The sequence below is a fragment of the Rhopalosiphum maidis genome, chromosome 3, assembly GCF_003676215.2.
Source record: "Rhopalosiphum maidis isolate BTI-1 chromosome 3, ASM367621v3, whole genome shotgun sequence".
NCBI classification, from domain to species: domain Eukaryota; kingdom Metazoa; phylum Arthropoda; class Insecta; order Hemiptera; family Aphididae; genus Rhopalosiphum; species Rhopalosiphum maidis.
In genome coordinates, this window is record NC_040879.1 from 14462154 (window position 1) to 14484488 (window position 22335).

Consider the following 22335-nt stretch of genomic DNA (forward strand, 5'->3'; position numbering starts at 1 on the left):
TACTACGGTTATTTAAAATAAATGTATAAATATTAGTCAATCTAATTATGCAAGGGCTTATATTTTATGCCAATAATACGAATCAATACAAGTTTACGGAGCGTTCGGCAGTTGGCAGGATTATCACAAAAACACAGTGGAATTGTGGAAATACAGGCACGGCGCCAAGAGGCGGCGAGGTATTGCTCTACCCCCCTCCCCACTGAAAAATATGTACGATATAATAAAGTCATAAAACATTATAAATTATAATAATTGAATTAATTAAGTTTGAACAAATAACATCTTAGGTTTTTCTATCATGGATTAACTATTTACTAGTATTGTCTAATAAGGAACAAATTTACAGCAATTTCAATAAAATATGTTTTGAAATTTGTAAAAAATCTTTTATTTTTTTATTGTTACCTTTATTGAGTACTAATTACTAGATGAAAATAAACAAACTAATGTATCACAAATCGTTGCATTATAGTTGAGTTAAACAAATTCATCTGTTCACTACTAAACACAATTACTTTAATTTATATTTATGAAATGTAAGTAAAAAAAACATAATCATTCATTCACAAAGGTATGTAATATTAAAGTAATAAAAAAATTGTCATTTTTGTGCACATCATTATTAATTTATAGTTTTTGAAGGTCTGTGATTAAAAATCTTCTTACATAAGGTACATAAAAAATATTTGATATAATTATTCTTAAAACATTTTTAATTATTCAAAAGTTTGTACTATATAGCTAATAGCTATATTATGTTATGTTATATGATACGAAAATATGTATATTTTATTTAAATAACCTCATTCAGATTGCTGAAAAAACCTTAGCCCGTGTAAAAAAAATATTTGCCCCACTCTGCCTTCCCTGGAAAAAATTCTAGTGCCGTGCTTGTGGAAATATTGTGACTCAGCCACTCAGGTTAATTGTAAACAAGTATGTATTTAACAAATTAAAAATTATCAAAACTTGTCTACGTGCTTCATTATCTAATGATCGATTGAATGCTTTTTTATTAATATCTGTAGAAAAAGAAATATTAGATGATTTAAAGTTTGAAGATATTTTGGAGTTTTGGACATTATTAAAAACTCATCCAATACATTATCTAAATTATTATCGTACACATAATTACATAAATATATAATTATAAGATTTAATTTTTCATACTGCTACTCGGTGTTACTGTTTTATACCTATGTATTGATATATTTTACATTTTCTTTGTAATCAACACAGAAAAAGTTCCTAAATCCTAATTCTTATAAAATGTTAGTGAAGGTAGAAATACTATTGAGAACAATTTAATATTTTGTTAGTTTAAGTTGGCCGTTAAATGTGGGAAATTGGGCCGATTGCATACAGAGAATAATGGGCCGAAACCTTTCCAGTCCGGCCCTGCTCGTATATAAGTACATATTATGACCAACATTTTTTTTAATATAAATACTGAAAATGTATAGTCAATTAACTTTATTCACCACTATAAAATGTTTCTATTTTAAAAAAATGCTTGGGGTCCGGACCCCTGAACTCTCGTTCAGTTACGGCTTTGCATAGGGCCTACAATTGTATTAATCAGAGCCTGATGATAATAAATATTTATAAAACATATTTTTGCTATTCATATTATTAATTAATTAAATAATATATAGGTAAGTAATTTTTTGATTTTTCAAATTTCTGTAACAAATTAAAACTTTTTAAATTACAACATAATAATAATTAAAATTATTCAAGGAAAAATAATAATTTTCATTTAAAAATCCAATTTAATCGAAATTAAAACTTCAAATCACTAAAAATATTTTACCAATTTGGAATGTTATTTTACTATTATACTAATGTATGAAAAATCTTTTATTACATTTTTAAAAATGTATCATTAAATAATTAGGGCATTAGCCATTAACTATAGATTATAGTATCATAGAATATAGACTATAAGAACGTTTTGAAAACATTTGTATTTTATTTACTACTATATTTCAATATTCCACGCAGTTTGCAAAATTAGCAAACTTTTAAAGTTTGCAATAGCCCACCACTCGAGACTTGAGTTTTTACAACGATTTTGTAATTTATTTAGGTACTACAATTTGATATGAAATTTTCATAATATACTAGCATAATTTTGTAGTTAATTTATTATAAGTCAATATTTTATTTTCAGAATTTGCTAAGAAAATATATCATATATATTTTTTCTACCCCAAACTAGACGAACATTTTCTCATTTTGGTAGATCGATTTTCTTACGCTATGTTAGTTTTGTCTCTATTATTAAAAAAGATCAATACTTGGACACAATTTGTAAATAATAATAATAATAATAATAATAATTTCATTTAATAAAAACAAATTTTACTCAAAATAAGAAAATTCAACCGAAAAATTATGATGAATACTGATAAGTTGACAAATTATAGTTGTACGATTATACGTAATAGTTTGAGATCTTTAGTTTTAAAAGAGATATTAATAAGTCAATTTTTTTACTCTTCTCAACACAAAATCATTTAAAAAAAATAAAACATGTAAACTCTGAAAATTGCGTATCATATTTTAGACAATTAATTATAATAAGTTCGAGCAAGAAGAGGTGAATTTTTCTGAAAGTTCCACTTTAACAAATAACAAGAACTCTAAGAAAACTATAGGTAGGTATTTAAATTATAAAAATTATACATCAAATAATAGCAAATGAATTACAAAATGTTTGAAATTATCGTAAACTTTTATTGTGTATTATAGGTAATAGGTATATTAGATTTTCAACAAAAACTACCTCTCAAAATTAAAAATTGGAGTATCTTTACATTTTATAGCTCTTAAAATTGACGTCAGAAACTTAAAAAAAACCAACGCATATCATTGTAAAACTAAAATATTCACAAAAATACAAATATACCATAATAAGCGATAGCTGATAGGTAGGTACATGTAAAAATGTTAGGTATTGTTATAAAAATTGATTAATTGGTAATTGTTATTAATTAATATTTATGTTTATTGTGGAAGTATTACATCACCTAAGTATTACATAAATAATAAAAATATGTAAAATTATTATTTATTTTAAAATAAAATCCATTTTGGTCTACGCCAATTGTTGTATTGTACGTATTATATTCGATATTATGGCTTTATACCTACCGACGATTATACATTATAAGTAGGGCTCGAATTTATATGTATTTATGAAACCAAAATATGTACATAAATATGTGCTAAAAAACTCATAATACTAATATGATTAGTAAATTTTTTTTAAAAAACGTATTAAAAATTATAAAATATAAATAAAAAAAAGCTAAAAAATAAAAATATTAATTATCTTGATTACAAATTATGATGACATGTATTTTTAAATTTTCAAACTCAAAAGAACATAATAATTAGCGACATTTAACCAAGTTTACAATTTTTGTGGAGGAAGCTTAAATCTGGGTACATATTTTTAAATATTTCGATACGGCTAGGAGCTTTTAAAAATATCTTTTTAACGGTAGGTATTAATTTATCTATTTTTGTAAATTTTGATCGAGTGGTTTCTGCTATTCGATGAAATGCGCGTGCTAAATACGTTAAATAGATCACTTAGTGAACAAATTGTCGAAATATCTAGGAAAATTTATATAAATTATTATTTTGAGAAATATGTATAAACATGTACTTATGGCAAAATATGTAAAAACACTAAAAACATGTAAAATAAAATATAGTTAATTTCATTGAAAATTTCTCGAAACGAACTTATCACTTACCTAAATTAATTTATCAAGTCACAGTAAAAATATGTATTTACATATAAATCCGAGCCCTAGTTATAAGGTGTGACACAGAGATCAGTGATCACATTGGGCCTACTATCTCATTTATTCTGGTGCGGAAAGGGTATCACGAAACCTTGAATAATAGTTATAATATTTTTTACAAGATATTTTTGATGAACATCAGTAATTGTGTGTCAAATGGTCGTGGGACCGTAAAATCCATTAATATCTTGGGATTTTGCATATCATTCGAAGCGTCTACCGCACGACATACTACGGATGTCAGACTGTCTGTTTATTACATTAAAACCGAGACATTTTGTATTAACCATAAATAAACCAAAATGTAATATTATAATTATTTATAAAACTATTTTTGCGTTACGTAATCTTGTACTTAATAAGTGTTGTATAATAATAAAATTTGTAACATGTATATCATGTTACATATATCATGTTTGTAACATTATTCTTTACTGGTTATTTATAAATTTATATTCAATGATTATCAATCATTGAAAATATACTGTTTGTATTTAATGTTAAAAAAATTATTAACAGTGTTATAAACACATACTCACAAATACATACATATATATATATACAATAATTAATAATAATAAATATAGATGTAATAAATAATCGTCAAATTTTAAACTTTAATTATTATCATTAACCTATGGTAAGCATATGTTCTATATACAATCAATACATTAGCGTGTGTACAATAAACTTCTAGAGCGCAGCACTATGCTAGATTCGGATTTTTACCGTGATAAAAACATCATTCAAGCGTTACCTTGCCAAACCTATTATTCTAAGACCGTGGTACATTTCAGCTCAAATTTACAATATAAACGGTATAGGTATGTAAAGTATTCAGAACGAAAATGATTGGTAACCACTGGTAAAGAAAGCGATTCAACCAATCACTGGACTAAAATATTTTTCAAGAAATCACGTTTCATGATAAGCTGTGAAGGCGCCTTAAATTTAGTACAATTTTAAATGCAAGAAATCTGCAATTTTAAACAGTGCAAAAACAGATATCCGGTGAGCGAAATATGCTTTTTGGAATACAACTTTAAGTACCTGACATGTGCGTTTTATAGGTAAGAGATTACATTATTAATATTTTTTCATTTAGATAATTATAAACTAGGTACCTATGAAATCTGTTCATATACAGTTTATATAGTACAAATAAGCATAAAAAAATAGAACAATTATAAACAGTAGCTTGAAGATGTGAAGGAAAAAAAACCATTCATAGGTATGAATATTAGTTAATAAGGTCTTAGGATTTATATTTTAAATTTAATATATAAGGTCTCAGCATCATTGTCACTTGAGCAACCTCGGGGATTAGGGATAGAGATAAAGAGTAGCTTGGCTGTTTCAGTGAATGTAGGAATATAGAGATGTATGTAAAGAATATGATTTGAAATGTATGGGGGAATAATTATTTAATTATAATTTAAAAATTTGGTTTCTGCAGGCTGCAGCATGATTAGGTAAATTTTTATAAGACAACCGAGGTTTTAATACCCGTGGAATTACATTTTTTTGTTTACTTATTTTGGTATACTTTTTGAGTACTGGTCATTGGAATGCTTCAATCATGAGATTTTAAAGGACCATATCTTGTATTCTATTATCAGTTCATAAACATTTAACCCATTCAGACTAGGTACTTTATAGTACATATTATTCTATATTAAGTGATAATAAAAATATATTTAAAAGTTTCAATCTAAATGTCTAATTAAAAATTATTAGCACTTAATACAATTATTAGAGAAATAGTTGAAATCATTTTATTTTAGAAAATATTATTTTTAGAAATGATGAAGTTCACCACTTTGTTAAAGATAATACATGTATTAAAATCATATAAATGTAATTTTTTATTTGATCTTGAACAAAATTTGTTTTTATTTAAATGAATAAAAATTAAATAAAAATGATAGACAATTTTATTAACGAATTAACAAAATATTGAACTAATATTGATAATAAACATAAAAATAATTTACATCAAAATTGAGAAACAATATTGTTTATCTATCTTGATAATATTTCATCAGTCCTATTAAAGTAGGCAGGTACTGGATACAGTCTTGTACAATGTATTAAATTATACAATAGTATAGATATAACCGTGTACACAAAGTTACATTTTAAGATTTTTACTATGCAAGTTATAGATTAAATTTAAAAAATGTAATTCATAAACATAAATAAAGTAATTTTAACATTGATTAAAGACATAATATTGTCAAGTAAAATCAATTCAATCAATTATATTTAACAATACTATCAGTTCTATAGCCCTCATACATGTAGACAACCACAGAAGGTATTTGTATTACATTATTGTACTACACGTAGTAGAGAATTAATAGTAGTTAATCAATAATTATTGATACTAATTTTGTTTTTGAATACATGCTATTTAAATTTAAATCAAGTATAGGTATCTGCAAATAACGTATTTTAAATAAAAACTAATTCAATTATAAATAAATGATTAGCTTAATGAAATATCAATTGTTTGTAAATTAATATGTTTTTATAGAATTACCATTATACATATTACAGAATAAAAATCTACAGAATTTTAGTACATATACTTATGAGCATAATCAAAAATTCATTTAAAATAAACTTGCAAAATTTGCTTGAACTTTATACATCTTAAGAATAAATTTGTAAAGTCTACCACTTTACATCAAATATATTTCAATATATAGGAATACAATATGTAAGGTACCTTCCTTAGGTCCCACAGCAGTATTAAATTGGTAAAACAATAATATAGAAAGAGGTAAAAATATATAGATTTTAAAATAAAACATTAACACTCATGTGTTCAAGATCACAACAAAAATGTTTTATAAATAATATTTCAAACAAAAAGTACAAACACATCCAATATTAAATAAAATTTTAACTTTTTGTACAGAAAAAAAAAACACGGAATATTATGATAATTTATTTAATAATTTAAAAAGAAAAACACTTCTAATATAAGATACTTCACTAATAATTCCTAAAAAAAAATTTTAAATGTCACTTACTTATACAATTTTAATTATTTACACATCTTGTATGATAAATTATAAAATGATTGCTTATAAAATTAAAAGAAATTTATCAGCAGTACACTTATTTTGTTTATTTTAATATTAATGATAACTTTTTAACAATTTTATTAACATTTTTCAATAAAAAAAACCATGATGTAATTAGCAAATTATGAACACTGACAACAGTATTCATTTTACAATTGAAAATGCCATTAAATGGACATTAAATTAAGTTCAAGTTTTTCATCAAATAAAAAAATAAACAATGACAATATTACACATACAAACCAAAAATATGCTTAAAATATAAGTACCAAAATTATTTTATCCAATTTTTTAGTTATATAAATACAATTTAATTTTTTTTAATACTATAAATTATAAGTAATCTTTCAACATAAATTTTGTATAAATTCTACATAAAAAAATGATGAGTTTTCGTGATGGCCATTTGGCAAAGTACAATTAACATATATATTTCCAAATATTTACTACAATCCTTATTTATAAAATTGTATATAAAGTTAAGGAAAGAAACAAAATAAGAATATGTTAACTACTGAGCACGGTTATAAAATATTATCAGTAGAAAGTCAATGCAAGTCTAAATGTTCTTCATTATAAAACCTGTAAGAAAATAAAAATAAAATAATTAATAAAATATTAAAAAAAAAAATTATCAATAAATGTTCTACAAAAAATATGTTAATATAAAATTTAACTCATTATTGTTAATTTCATCACAAATAAAAGTAAACCTTTGGCTTCAAAATATTTCAGTTATCTTTTATTTTATATACAGTAATAAAGAAAAAATATTTAATTTTTCAAACTAATTTTAGTTTCGACTAAGCAAAAACGTTTATAACTTTTGTAAAGAATACGTAAAGAAACAAATATACAAGATTAAAATTAAATACAATTGCAGAATAAGTGATTTAAAATTTATTATTACTATTTATTTATTAAAACTATTTTTTTAAACAAATTATCTTGCAAATTAAATGATAAGCAAGTTGATACAATAACATTTTCAAAAAAATGATGATGAAAAGTACAGTTAAACCAAGAAATACACTTCTAGTATGTATTATACTATTATATTATGATGCCAAATCAAAATACATATTTAAAATATCATGAACTTGTTATAGAGTACAACATAAAATAAAAACTTGATAGATAGGTACTCTTTATGATTGATTGATTATATATTTAACAGATAAGCAACGGTGAAGGAATATTGGGATTGTCAAGGGACATGATCATTAATATGAACAAATTATTTTTATAAAAATACAATTTTATTTTATATAACGTGATTAATGATATAATATTATAAATAGAAAATTGAAGTTTTATTTACAAAATAGTTTTATTACTATTATAAATTTATAATTAGTGAAAACATTACAGTATATGAATGATATATAATAGACTGACAACAAATAACAGTGTAAAATGACATATCTTGCAATTTGTTTTGTTTAGAAAAACTAGTATATAATTAAGGAATTTTAAATAATAATAAGTGATGTACAAAAATAACATGGTAGTACTGGGTCATGTAAAAAGTGTTTAAGTGATAATTTTTATAATTATTTTCAATTTTGTAAACACACTCATATAAGATTTTTTCTGTTTGTTATCACTTTTTGAGGTAGTAAAAATGCTTAGATTTAAACTTCAAATTAATAAAATATATTACAGTGACTTATTTCTTAATAGTCAATAGTAAGGATTGCTTAATATATACTGTATAGCAGAGCATTTATCTACTTTCTTTTTTTATTTTAAAAGGTATTTATTACTGTATATGTGTGTGTGTGTGTTGTAACCTTAAGAAGCAGTAACAAAGCTTAAATTTTCAACTTCGATATATTTTCCGACAGGAAAGTAAATCTACTTGATACTTTAAACTTTAGATGGTTAAAAGTAAAAATGTTCTATATACTTTTAATAATAAGAAGAAAAAATTAAAATAAAATATATAAACTTGATAATTTTTAATGGACATTTGAAGGTAAAATGTTGACCAAATTACATATTTTGATGATGTTAATTATGTTGTTGTTATAATTTAAAAACATTATTCACGATAATAAAAACTTACACATATATTTTGAATTTTTGCAATACATAATGACATAACAATTTTATTAATCTACCGTTATACCAATATTAAAATAAATTACTAAAACAGTAATAAATAATTCAAATTTAATTAATTAACATATCTAATAACCCATACAACACCTAGCTATACAGCAGAATGGTACTCACTACTTTACAACCCTATTTTCCTTACAACACTAAAAAATTTGAAAACAAAATTATAAAATTTTAACAAAACATTTTTTGTATTACGACAACAAATGGCCAATGTCAATATAAAAGAAGTTTTACTTGCTTTTTTATATCTATGTACATAAGTTATTGTGAATGTTGGTATATTGATTAAATTTTTACTGTTAGTAAATATTCACTAGTGAATGTCGACATTAATAAAAAGATAATGGTGAATGTTGGTAATGCTGATATCTATTATTTAATCTAATTTGGGGATAACGGAAGTTACAAAAGTTACAATAATAACACAGTACCTTATACTAACTAGTACCTATGCAGTATAAGGTATTGTACAAGTTGTCAATTTTGATAAAATGTTTAACTACCTTACCCAACTACTCTTATTATATCTGGATCACTTCCATGTTATGCTTCCTTAAAAATAATTTTTTGTTTAGTAAAATAATCATAATTTAAATAATAATAATAGTTTGTTAATTTAATTTAACATATGTTATTTCTATTTTATATTATATATTCAACTATAGTGCCATAATAATATGTGCTAATACATACTTTTACCAAAACCATGTTGTGAATGTCAACACCCACTAGTAAATGTTTATATTATTTTAATTTTTAACATTTACCAATTTATAAGGTATACTAAGACATTCACCATTTACCAATGCGGACGTTCATAATATCACACATACCAATGATAGAAAAATCAACTAATAGTACCTATTCAGTCAACTTTAATTACTATAGCATTGCTTATCTGATTAATATAAATCAATGATACAAATTTTTTTTTTTTTTTTTTGAGATAGTAATATATATCTTTTATTTCTTTCATTTGTATACAATAACAAATGATAAATAATAATATAGGTACCTATAAGAATTAATTATGTCGGAGATCATTATTTTTTAATCAATACTTACAAATAATGGCAAAAATTAGGACACAACTGTTGATAACTGGTCCACATTTGGTGCATTGTCATCAGCTGATACACTTATATTATCAACTACATTGTCGGCAGCTTTATCTAGCTCCTTTTCAACTTGTTCAACAATTGGTACATCATTGTTGGTGGTGATGGCAGTTGTAGTAGTTACAGCTTTTAAATCTGTTTCAACATGGTTAGTATCATCAAGGAGAACTTTGATAGGTTCTAAGGCCTCTTTTTCTGTGATTGATTGATCACCATTTGTAGACTTGACTTGTTCATCAGTATCACCATTTGGTGTTACAATATCTTTAGTTGCTACACAAAGTCCAATATCGTTATTTACAATGTCTTCCACCGACTCAACTGTTTTTTTTTCATTGTTTTTACCATTGCTATTTTCCAAAGCTACTGGTTCTTGTTTAGGCTCATCTTGAGATACATCATTCTCCGGTTTTTCAGTTATTTCAGGATCTTTTATTTTAATAACTTCTTCTGTAATTTCAGATTTTTTATCTTCAATTTCCACTGACGTTTTATCCTTTTCTTTTTCATCGTTAGTAACTGGAAGTTTTTCAACAACTTTTTGATCTTTAGAATCTTCAAGCGATACATCAGTCTTCTCCTCAATTGTTGGTAAATCTTTTTTCTCATCAGATGATGGTATCATATTGGTTTCAACAATATCAGCATCCATTGGTGAAATACCAGAGACATTATTTTCAACATCCATTGGTGAAATACCAGAAATATCATTTTCGACATTATCAACATTGTTAGTTTCATTTTCTCCTGGATTATCAACCTTATCAGAAGATATCTTATCTTCAGTTTTAGTTTTTTTAGCTTCAGGCAATTCAATTGTTTCTTCAGTAGTTTTACGTTTTGATCGTTTAGGTTTTTCAGAACTCTTTAAAGTCTTTTTTACAGTAATTTCTGTTTTTGGTGTAGTCATTATGCCTCTTGCAGCCAACCTTGAGCTTCTTCTTCTACCATTATTGCCTTCTTGATCCATTTTGTATGGTATCTATAAAAATATATGAATAATTAAAAAAAATTAGGTGACCATAAAATATCAAATTATTTTTAAACAGATACATAAATTAAGTATGTGAATATTTTATATATAGTAAAAAATGTATATTGAATAGTTCATACATAGTATATTTTGTATAACTCAACAAATAAAATAATTTCCAAACAAATAATTATTAATATTATTTTTATTGTTGGAATTTTGTCTAAATATATCTATTGATAATCCATTATTACAGTATTAATATCTAAGTAGCATAATTAAAAATAATAATTAACATAGATTAATTCAGTGTTTCCCTACATATGGTCGCGAGATATTTCTGATGGGTCGAGACTCGCAGTGTTTGTAAGCTAATGCAGCTATTTTAATAGTAATATGTGAAACAAACCTAGGCATTACTAGGGGTTGCATACCCATAAAAACAGTTAATTTGCAGGGTTTCCATTACAAAAAGGTTGGGAAACACTCAATTAATTAACTCCATTAAAGTATTTATAAAAAAAACACTTAATGAAATTGAATAACAATGAAGAAATAAACGTAACAAAGCATTTACTATACCTAATTAAAAAATATATCATTGATCAACTACACTATTTTTAGGCAAAAATAAAAATAAACATTGTATGTATTGTAGTTTACTTATTATGAATGCTGTGTCCTAAACACCTTATTTATTACTTACTAACCCATGTAATATTAGGTAGATACAACAATATTAGACAATATTAATAATAATTCCTAGTAGATAAATTATAAAAATGTTTCAATAAAAATTAATTTTATCATTATTTATTATAATAAATTCAAATTTCTGTTACTTAAAGTGTAATTCATGTAGGAAAATAATATCTTTATTAATTAAATATAGTACTACTTACTTGAATAATGAATAAGTACCTAACCTAAACATTTCAAATTTCAGATTTTTTTTTACATATTACAAAAAAAATACCCAATTATAATAAATTTAATAAAAATGATTACATGCCAATATTACTATTTTAATTTATAGTTTTTTCATACACTCAAAGAAAGTAATGATTAAATCAAGAAATTACCTAGATCCCAATTATTGTTATATATAAGACTAATACTTCTTACTATCCGGGAATTAACTCTTTTCATGAACTAGAATTTCTTAATACCTATTATAAGCTACATAAATCTTAGCCAAGATCTTAGCTTAGTTCAAGTAATTATATAAATAGATCAAAACCAAAACGCTAATGTTAAAACCAAAAACGAAGTTCTTGAGAAAAAAATGTAATTCAATGATTATCAATATTAAATTGTTATTTTATTAATTCACATTCAGTAAATAAAATGTAATATGGCTTTTAAACTTTACTTACCAAAATAAATCATATATATAAGAATAATGATAACCAATTAAAGAAAAACAATATTGGTCACTTATGCAATTAAACAAAACTTACTTGTAATTTTGTTTAAATATAAGATAATTATACGAGGAAACTGCTATAAAATGAATATATATTTGTAATAGTAAGCTTAAACAACATAATATAATATAGTACGAAAATGTAATCTAGGCGACTAAAACTTAATATTCATTAAGTACAGTAAAACCTTGATTAAACATCTTAAATGGGACCAAGAGAGTGACAAATAAGAGAAAAATTAATTTTTATATTTATAATTATTATAACCATATTAATTTTAATATTATACATATTAGTGTATTATATAATAGATTAAAATAATTTGAAAAAATGTATTTATTTATATGAATCCCAAGCTTTTTTTCATAAATAAGTTTTTTATTTTTTTATAAGTAGATGTGTACCCATAATAAGGGTGTGCAATATTCTATTTATAATTTACGATATCTTTATGACAGTGGGTGGCGTATAATAGAAGTTGAAAGATGAGAGAACGATGGATAATCAGGGTTAGGTTTGCTTGTTGTGCAAATATGTATGAGCATTGATCAGAAACTATAGGAACTAGGATGTTAATATTTAATGTGAAAAATTGTAATAGGTTAATACATATATTTTATTATCAACAATTTTATTGTAACCAGCAAAAAAAAAAAAAGTGCAATAAATATAAAACAATATAAACAGCAATCCAATCACATAAAAAAAATAATGACGCTTAAAAATCTCATATAAAATGCATACTTGCTAATTGATGTTGTCTATGTCACTAACTTTTAAAATTGATATAAGATCAAACAGTTAATATTTTTGACACGATTAATCTTAAATCAATTCACCAGAATGGTGCTTACAAAATAATATAAAAAATATTTATCTTGAAAAAACTGTTGCTTACATCCTTTTGGCTTGAAACTGTTAATAAATTAAATGTAATTGTCAATTAATGATAGCATTTTGAAGAGATATCTTTTAAAGAAAAAACAGATTGCTTTAGAATCCTTACAACTAATTATATTAATTTTAGTTGTATAAGGTAATACAATTTATTCTAATAAATGGTGGACATACTCAGCTTTAAATTAACACAGATTTAAAACAATTTATCATTTGATGCATTTTCTGAAATGATAAAAACAGGTTAAAACGTGTTAAAACCAAGCATTAAACGTGTTTCAACCTACCGTTTCTCCAACCTACAAATAAATAAAAAAACCATCCAATGGCCTTTGTTGCCACGGATTAATAATAATAAAAAAAAAAACCAAGCATAACATTAAAACACCTGGCTTAACTTATCTGTTCAGCTGAGTTATTGATTTCACTAATTTAATCTTTTTAGTATTAATAGATTTTTACCAGAATAATATTAATGCATATTTATTTGTATAAAATTTAGTTTTAAGATTATACCTAGTTATTTTTAATAAATTATAATACAAACAATTTAATATTGGTATTATCTATTGAAATAACTTTTAAAAAGTGTTTTAAGAGTAAAATAATTTTTTAAATATTTTAAATAAGTATTTTCTAAATACCTACCTAGTTCATAAATAATTGTAGTAAAAGCTCGAGTACAAATATTAATATTGTTTGGTATAATTAGGTTAAATCTTACATAACCTATCACAGTAAGTCAATTGTTTTTATTATCACCTGACATACATACATACTTTTAACTAGGTGAATTAAAATACTAAAAGCAATCAAGTTTCTAAAATCTATTAAAATAAGTATCAAAGATATTTTATTAAATAAGTAATTGATAATACTGTAGAAGGTTCAAATTTTGAAATACTAAATAGATGATTTAAATTAATAAAAATAATATTCAACTTAAATGATAAATATATTGTATATTATTTCTGGCAAACTGAAGACATTTTCAGAAATAAATAACTTAACTAAAATTGTTTAAGTAAAATGATAAAAAAAAAATTGAAATAAGTAACGGTTGATACAAATACAAAACAGCGTTCTTAAAACTAAAAAACCATATATACCTAGATAATGAACAGTAAGTATAGGAGTTAGCCGGGTTTATAGGTACGTCTTCTGTCATGTCGTGTGCTTTTTATTCTGATAGACCATTGCAATTGTGGTAAAAGTGACTAACCATGATTTACCAGGATATTTCCAGTTGAGCAGATCTTAACTTTTCGAAACAGCACGACCGACGATGTAGCTGTAAACCCAACTTAAATTTCACAAAAAAAAAACAGTTTTCATTCAATATATCAAATATGAGAGTACAAAATAACTCAAATTATTTACTAAATACTTATGCAAATATAATGGTAAACAATAAAATAATAATCTACCAACAAAAGCGGCAAAACATAAAATCATAGAGTTATGATGATCGTTTATGCAACAATCATAATTTTTTAAGTTTTTAACAGAAACTAGTACCCATGTCTATGGCCATATGCGTGGGCACTACACAATCACAGAGTCAAACCATTTTTCGAAAACCACTCACCTCGCCACCACCTGTCAACAGAGACACGAGTCGTACGAGTACAACAATGCGCGCGCACCACCACTCCACCCCTCTTCGCACGCAAACAACAACAAAAATAATAACAACATTACGTATACAACATGTTTCAGGCCATCACCTACTGGGAAGCGAGAAGAAATGCCATATTACCATTGTACCGGACGCGGCGTCCGCTGAATCGATTTTCGACTGGACGACGCCGTTTGTACGACAACGACTACTACTACTGCGGCGGCGGCGGCGTCACCCCCCGCACCGTCCGGTTATGATCACAGTAAGACCGTACCCAAAGAATTTCTACGTATGAAAATCGTTTAGAAATAATCTAAAAACATACTTACGCAGTAAGTCAGTAGACGATATTATTTTTATGAATAACGACTGCGTCGGCGGTGAATTCTGGATGTGTATGTGTACAAATACAACTTGTCGGCGGGACTCTTTCTCGTCCGCGGTTGACCGTTTCGGCGGTAATCGTGTCCGCTTAGCTGTGACAACGCTACTACTACGGTTACTTCCTACTACTACTATTGCTGCACAGTGGGGGGGGAAGGACGACGACGATTTGGTCGCGTACAACACGTGCGATACGGTTGATATTGCGAGCCCGGCGAATAGCAAGCGACGATGGCTAAACGTTCAAACGGCGATGACTGGAGGGCAAAATAAATGGCAATGCGGTTGACGATCGCCGAAAAGACGATTGAACTAGTCGACTAGCGATTAACACTAAATGGACTGCTGCTACAAACACTACCGACCGAAGCTTGTACGAATGGTGCGAAGAACCGCTTGGGATTGATAGTAAAACACTGAACAGAACGCACACGGCTCACGCAGTCACACACACACACGCACGCACATACAAGAGTGCGCGCGCCGCTCTCGAACGCGGTCGCGCACGCGTACGACGTACGCGCCATACACGAGCAGGCACACGCGCGCGCAACCATTAACGCGGTCTAGCACGCACGCACACGCACCAGTCAGACGGTACCCGGGTGGGGCGACGGGGTGAAGTGTACACGCACCGAACGGTTCTCCGACTCGACGGCGACGGTTTTATTTTCTACGGTTTTCTACAACGCCGCCGCCTGCGCGTCTGTTTGGCGTCGGTGACCAGGCCGGCCGGCCGGCTCGCTCAGTGCATCCAACTTTCCCGCGGAAACTTTTCCTCCACCTTATCTGATATTCTCTAGCCGAGTCTTTTTTTCGTTCGTGTCCGACTATCGACTTTGGACTTGTACTCAAGAATCAAGATTAAACATATATATGTATAATAATTATATCACGTAGATACGCGTGTTTTGTACTTTCTAATCAATATCAGCCATGTTTATTGCTTGTGCGATTGTGCATTATTATATATTTTGGACATTGCACCGTATACCGTAATTTGTTGTAGCTGATAGTTGTTGCAGTAAATGTAATCGTATCGTTTATAATGACTATTATAACGTGCACACGGTCGTACGATTGTCATTTTTATGTTACGATTTTCACGGTGAGTGTACCTACCTAATTGGGTTTAATTCATCATAACCACCACGCCAAGTATCGCCGGTAATAGATACTATAAACTATATTATGACTTATAAGTCGAATGCCGAGTACCTATGCCCTATTTACCTTTATCAACTGCTGTTCGCACAATGAATATTATTATAATTTATGACTTGTCAGAAACTCCAAACCTGTTGTAACACGAGTTACGACGATTCGAGACACAAAACTAAAAGTCAAGAGCGCCTTCTGTTTATTAAGTTCACGCCGTGCTCGTAGTGCGACTTGAGTTTCTGAAATTACTTTTACTTATGGTAACAGTGCACGAAACAGAGTACTATTTTTATTTTATTTTAAGAACACCCCAACTATAATAAATTATTTTATTTTTATAATAATGTTTACTCCGTTTTTCTGTAAAAATATTTTTCTAGCATACAATACAATATTTTATATTTCCAACTTAAACATTTTATGCCTTATACATATTACGTACGTATTATAGGTACAACTAACGTCCTGTCGCATTTTAAATTATTGCATTATACAGACAACTCTGAGATAAAAATGTAATTTCATGAACATTGGGTATAATTATAAATTATTAAATATTAAACAATTTTGTATTGGGAATATTTTACCTTTTCCGAATTCCGATATACCTCCATAGCTAGCTGCCCCCGTTAGTTGGTATAAATGTATATTCATATATTATTGCCTAGATAGTAGGTACCTACAATCAACATCATACGGCAAGCCAAAAATCTCTCGATCTATTGTTTTTGTAATTCTAATTTGGTATTGCTTAATACTTGTAGGAAATGTATTAAATAATATTAATTTTTTTTATGTTATAAATTATAATATCATATATATAATATAAATTATTTAAATAATTGTTCACTGTGCGAGTGTAAAGTAAGTAGGCGCGTAAAAATCACTACATTTCAGGAAACTAAAAAGGCGTCTCATTTATGTATTGAGATTTGACATAATAGATTTTTGATTTTTTACAGTTCATAGCTGATTTAGGAAGAAAATAATTAATATAATCTATCGTTTATGTTTTGGTAATAAAACTATGTAAAAGATTATTTTCTAAAAATTACATGGCAAAGAAAAAAAATAACCAAAATTGACTTATTTCTTTTTACCCGTGAACCGTGAATTGAATAACGACAAAAATATTTTAAGTAACTCGTGGAACAACCTATGACCTATTATTCTATCATCATGTATTGAACTAAGTATATTTGAATATATTATGTTTTTTTCCTTGTAGGTAGTGAAATAATGAGATTGGGTCAATTTTGAATGAACTGTATACTTATAAGTTATAAATATTTTAATAATTACAACTAAAAGCACTTTTTGCTTGAGTTTTTCACTACAGATATTTAAGAAAAATTTAAATAATAAATAATTATATAAAAATTCAAAGTAGGTAACTAGACTACAAATGTACAAGTGGTCCTCCAAACTATTTCAGTACCAACGTACATTATTGATTAATGATCATTGCGTATACTTGTGAAATAATATAGATAAACAGTTTTGCACTGGAAAAATAATAGTTATAAATACCTATAATGAAATCAAATTATTTTATCCGCCAAAAAGAACAGTACTGTGAAATACCGATTTTACAAGAAAAGTTATCGGGAATTTATAATGATAAAATGTGTTATCTTGTTTTTAGTATAATAATAAAGAAAAACTATTATAAGATTCATAACGAAAAATGTATCTACGTGTGGATACGTTTACTATTACGAGCATTATAATATTTTTTTGTCATTCCAACCTAGACTTTTTTATATGCTGTTTATTTCATAGTAAACTATAATATAAAATTAATGCATATTTTTGGTCATCGGGTATCAATTAAAATAAAATAATAATGTCTTAAGATATTCTTCACGCGTGCACAATATTCCTATTGGTCTTAAACTTAATTCTTAATTTATTATATTTTTGGTAACAAACTATAAAATTCCGTGTCTTTCCATTTTATTAAACTTTAAAAATTGCAGCCTTCTACCTTTTTCACCAATATTTTATTTTCAATTCAAATTAAATACGTTTATGAGAGCTTTTACGTGCTTAGAATTTACGATGTTTTTGTAGAAACAAAATTAGTGTCCGTGATCTATAAAAAGTAGTATAAACCTACTATATAGACGTAAAGTACTAAAACTTTATTGATTAGATTATTTTGTGGTTTTTGTTGAAGTAAATTTTCTGGTTTGGCCGTATAATTTGAACTTAAGTTACACTTATATAAGTGAAAATAAAGGTAATTAAACAAGAAACTTATTGAAATGTTTCTAATACAATATTAACTGTTAGCAACATTGTCTGTAATTTATAAAATTTCTAATTTTCTTAAAAATTTACGAGTATATATTATATAAAGTACTGGTGGTAGTGGTGTACCTACATGGTGGTATACATATAAATATTATATTAAGTATTAACATAATATTACTTACAGCTGTTTCTATAAACGAATATACTTATATAAATTATAATAATATTACTGTTGAATTTGATTTATATTGATATTAACAGATAACTACGGTTCGAACCAATACATTTGTACCACAATGTCACAATATAATAATATTATAATATGAGATAAAGTCGTGATTTTTTTTAGATACATTTTTGGGTAGTTAAACAACCAGATTACTGACATGTCCATATGGTATGTTGATCAATTAATAGTTTCTTAGCCTTTAGAAAGAGGTTACCCAAATGTAAGTCTCAATTGTTTATATGTGAATACAAGTCTTTAAACGATTAATATTTTTAAATACACATAGTGATGATAATTCGTTAAAAATGCTTATGTAGTACTGTAGTAGTGTAGTACGGTCTTTCAACAAAAAAAGCCTAATCATAAAAAATAAATACCAATGTTTTCCTTTTTTAAATAAATGCATTTAAAAAATTTTTACAGTTCAATATTATTTTATTTTAACAGTAATATTTCTTAAGTACCCTACACTTTATATCATTCCACATAAATATATTATTGCTATCAGTATTCAGTGACGTAATCACTATAATAAAAATTATACCTACCTCTGTGGCACAACATTATGCATTTGTGTGTAAAAGCCATTTATAATATTGTTCTTTCTTGTTTGCTACATTCACAAATGGTAAAATTAACACCTTTATCACGAACATCATTCATCATAAAAAAAATACAAATATTATACACAATTATTTGAATAATTAATTATGATCATTGAATAAAGAATATCAACTATTGATTAATAACAGTTTGAACTTGGAAGTCAATGAGTGAGGGTGACCACTGACCAATAACAGTTGTATCATATTATTTTAATTTTTAATGGTCTATGAAAATCGCAACAAATATCTCAAAGTCTATTTACAAAAATTGATCAGCCCCCCTCTCAAAGAAGAAACCTGGCTACACCACTGACTAACATACAAAAAATGAAAAGGTATTGGAATAGCTTACACACACATCATATTTCTCATATTTATAAAAAATTCATTGTTGACATGAACGTTTACTCGAGGTTCGGATGAAATTTTACCGAGTATTCTCGGCTTATTATTTTCTGACAGGCAAAGAGTCTGAAACTAAGGATGTTATTTTTAGTTTACTTACAACTTACAAATAACAATTAACAATAGTCAATAATATATAAAAATAATAGTATAATACATTAATACCATCAACAAAATGTAATAATATTATATAATTTTACATTATTAGAACTTGATAATGCCATTTAAAAATATACCCATAACGTTTTACAACTGAAATTGTAAGCAATGTTTATTACACTGTCTATATTATATAGACCTCACCACGCTATTGATTGCTATCTATAAATAGTGTGAATAGTGTGAATAGTGTGATATTCCTTTTATAGCTAGGTATTCTATAATATTGGTAGGTACTTAAACTCTATCCTTTCTCATAAACTAATTGATTGAATCAGTTTTATTTCTCAATAAAATACAGATTCGTATAAAACGCAATAACAAGATTTAATTTTTAGATGTCTACTTTTTTTTACTTTAGTCTCTTGAAGCAATTTTCTGCAGTTTATACATCATATATTCATATGCCTATAGTAATTAGTAGTTATAGAATATAGACTAATGTCTTATAGTATATACTATTATATTATATATTATAGTAGTTCCATTAACATAATAAATTATTTTATAAAGATTAAAATGTTATCGGAAATTAAAAATGATTATTTATTTCGTAAATATAATGATAATAAATATTGAGAAAAAAAATGAACAACTTATGAGTTATACTATTATATTCACTAAGAAAAAAAAATACTGGATTGATAAATTATAATGGTTATTAGTTTACATTAAGTCATTAAATAATCATGAGCAATATTGCTTAAATCTAAATAAAAATAATATAATATAATCGTGGCGTTTTTCAAATATTTAACCACGCTAATAATTAATAATTAAAATATAGTATTAAATTGTAATATATTTCATATATTTGAACACATATTAAACATACAATATATACACAAAAGGTACATTCAGCCGGGAAATGGCCACGTGCGCATATAGTATATATACGAACACACGTTTACGGCGTTATATTACATACAGTACCTACCTAAATTTAATATAATACACTATGATGCATCGAAGGGTCAATATTATAAAAATCCAAAAAGGGAGACTTATTCGCCAATTCTAGATATACATATATCTTCTATGTTTCTGTATAGACAATGTGTAAACACAGCAGGGGCATCGCCTACACTCTACAGTATATAATGTATATAATATACAGCGATGACTAAGGCACCAAAAGTCGTATGTCACAAACACCAAACTTTGTCTATAAATCTGTTTTCTTTTTCTTTTTTTTTTCAAAATATTGTTTCTTGTGTTCAAGTATATTTTTATTTTGTGATCTGGATTAATTTTTATTAAAAAAAATATCTACGAGTCTATATTAAATTAGTACCAATTATATTAAAACTTCAATTTATTTTAAATATTTTTTATTTGTGAATTAAACGAACTTTTGATGATACCTACTATATGAATGTCTCGTACATAATTTTAATTAATATATGATACATTATTTCTGTAGTCTGTAAATAATAAGTATTATACATTTTTAACAAATTTTTTACTCAGACATAATCGAAAATGATATGGTTTTAAACAATTTAAACCTATAAATTGCGTTTATGTTATGTTAAGTATACTTATAAAGTTACAAATTACATATGTATTCCATGGAACAGCAATATTCTCATTTCTCAACAATAATAGAGCTGAACAACAAGTCCATATTTCACATACAGCCATTGAGCCATTTACCAAGCACTGTATCTATCAAAAAAAAAAAATGGTAGCTACGTAATGAATTACAATTTTTCAATATTTAGTCATTTAAGTATAGTTGTTAAAAAAACATTACCCGAAGTATCCAATAATACTATAAATTTAAGATAACTATAGGTCTCTATATAGCAATATATTAACAATTATGATGGACACGGACATACAGTGATTATTGGTAAACGTACGTGTATTAATTAATATATACGAATAAGACGCCTATATATTTATTATATTAATATTAATCGTTATAGAATAGTTTAGTTAAAAAAAATTAATCAATTGTACTATTATACATAAAATTACATATTATATTATGAGCTTACAAATTAAAATCTATAGGTTGAAATTATTAAAATATATTGTTAGAAAAGAAGTTACAA

General features: G+C 26.1%; 1 protein-coding gene across 2 annotated transcripts; it reads right to left on the bottom strand.

Annotated features, from left to right (window-relative positions):
• Nucleotides 1–6329: 6329 nt before the first annotated feature.
• LOC113559862 (lon protease homolog, mitochondrial-like) lies at nucleotides 6330–15907 on the bottom strand. Of its 2 annotated transcripts, XM_026965639.1 has the most exons (4): nucleotides 15406–15907; nucleotides 14565–14758; nucleotides 10106–11140; nucleotides 6330–7495 (listed from the first exon to the last, which is right to left on the bottom strand). In XM_026965639.1, exon 3 carries the CDS (start codon nucleotides 11126–11128, stop codon nucleotides 10121–10123), a length of 1008 nt encoding a protein of 335 aa, XP_026821440.1. In that variant the 5' UTR covers nucleotides 11129–11140; nucleotides 14565–14758; nucleotides 15406–15907; the 3' UTR covers nucleotides 6330–7495; nucleotides 10106–10120. The 2 variants fall into 2 exon arrangements, with proteins under 2 accessions (XP_026821440.1, XP_026821439.1); XM_026965638.1 differs by lacking the exon at nucleotides 14565–14758 and having other exon boundaries at nucleotides 15406–15905.
• Nucleotides 15908–22335: the final 6428 nt, after the last annotated feature.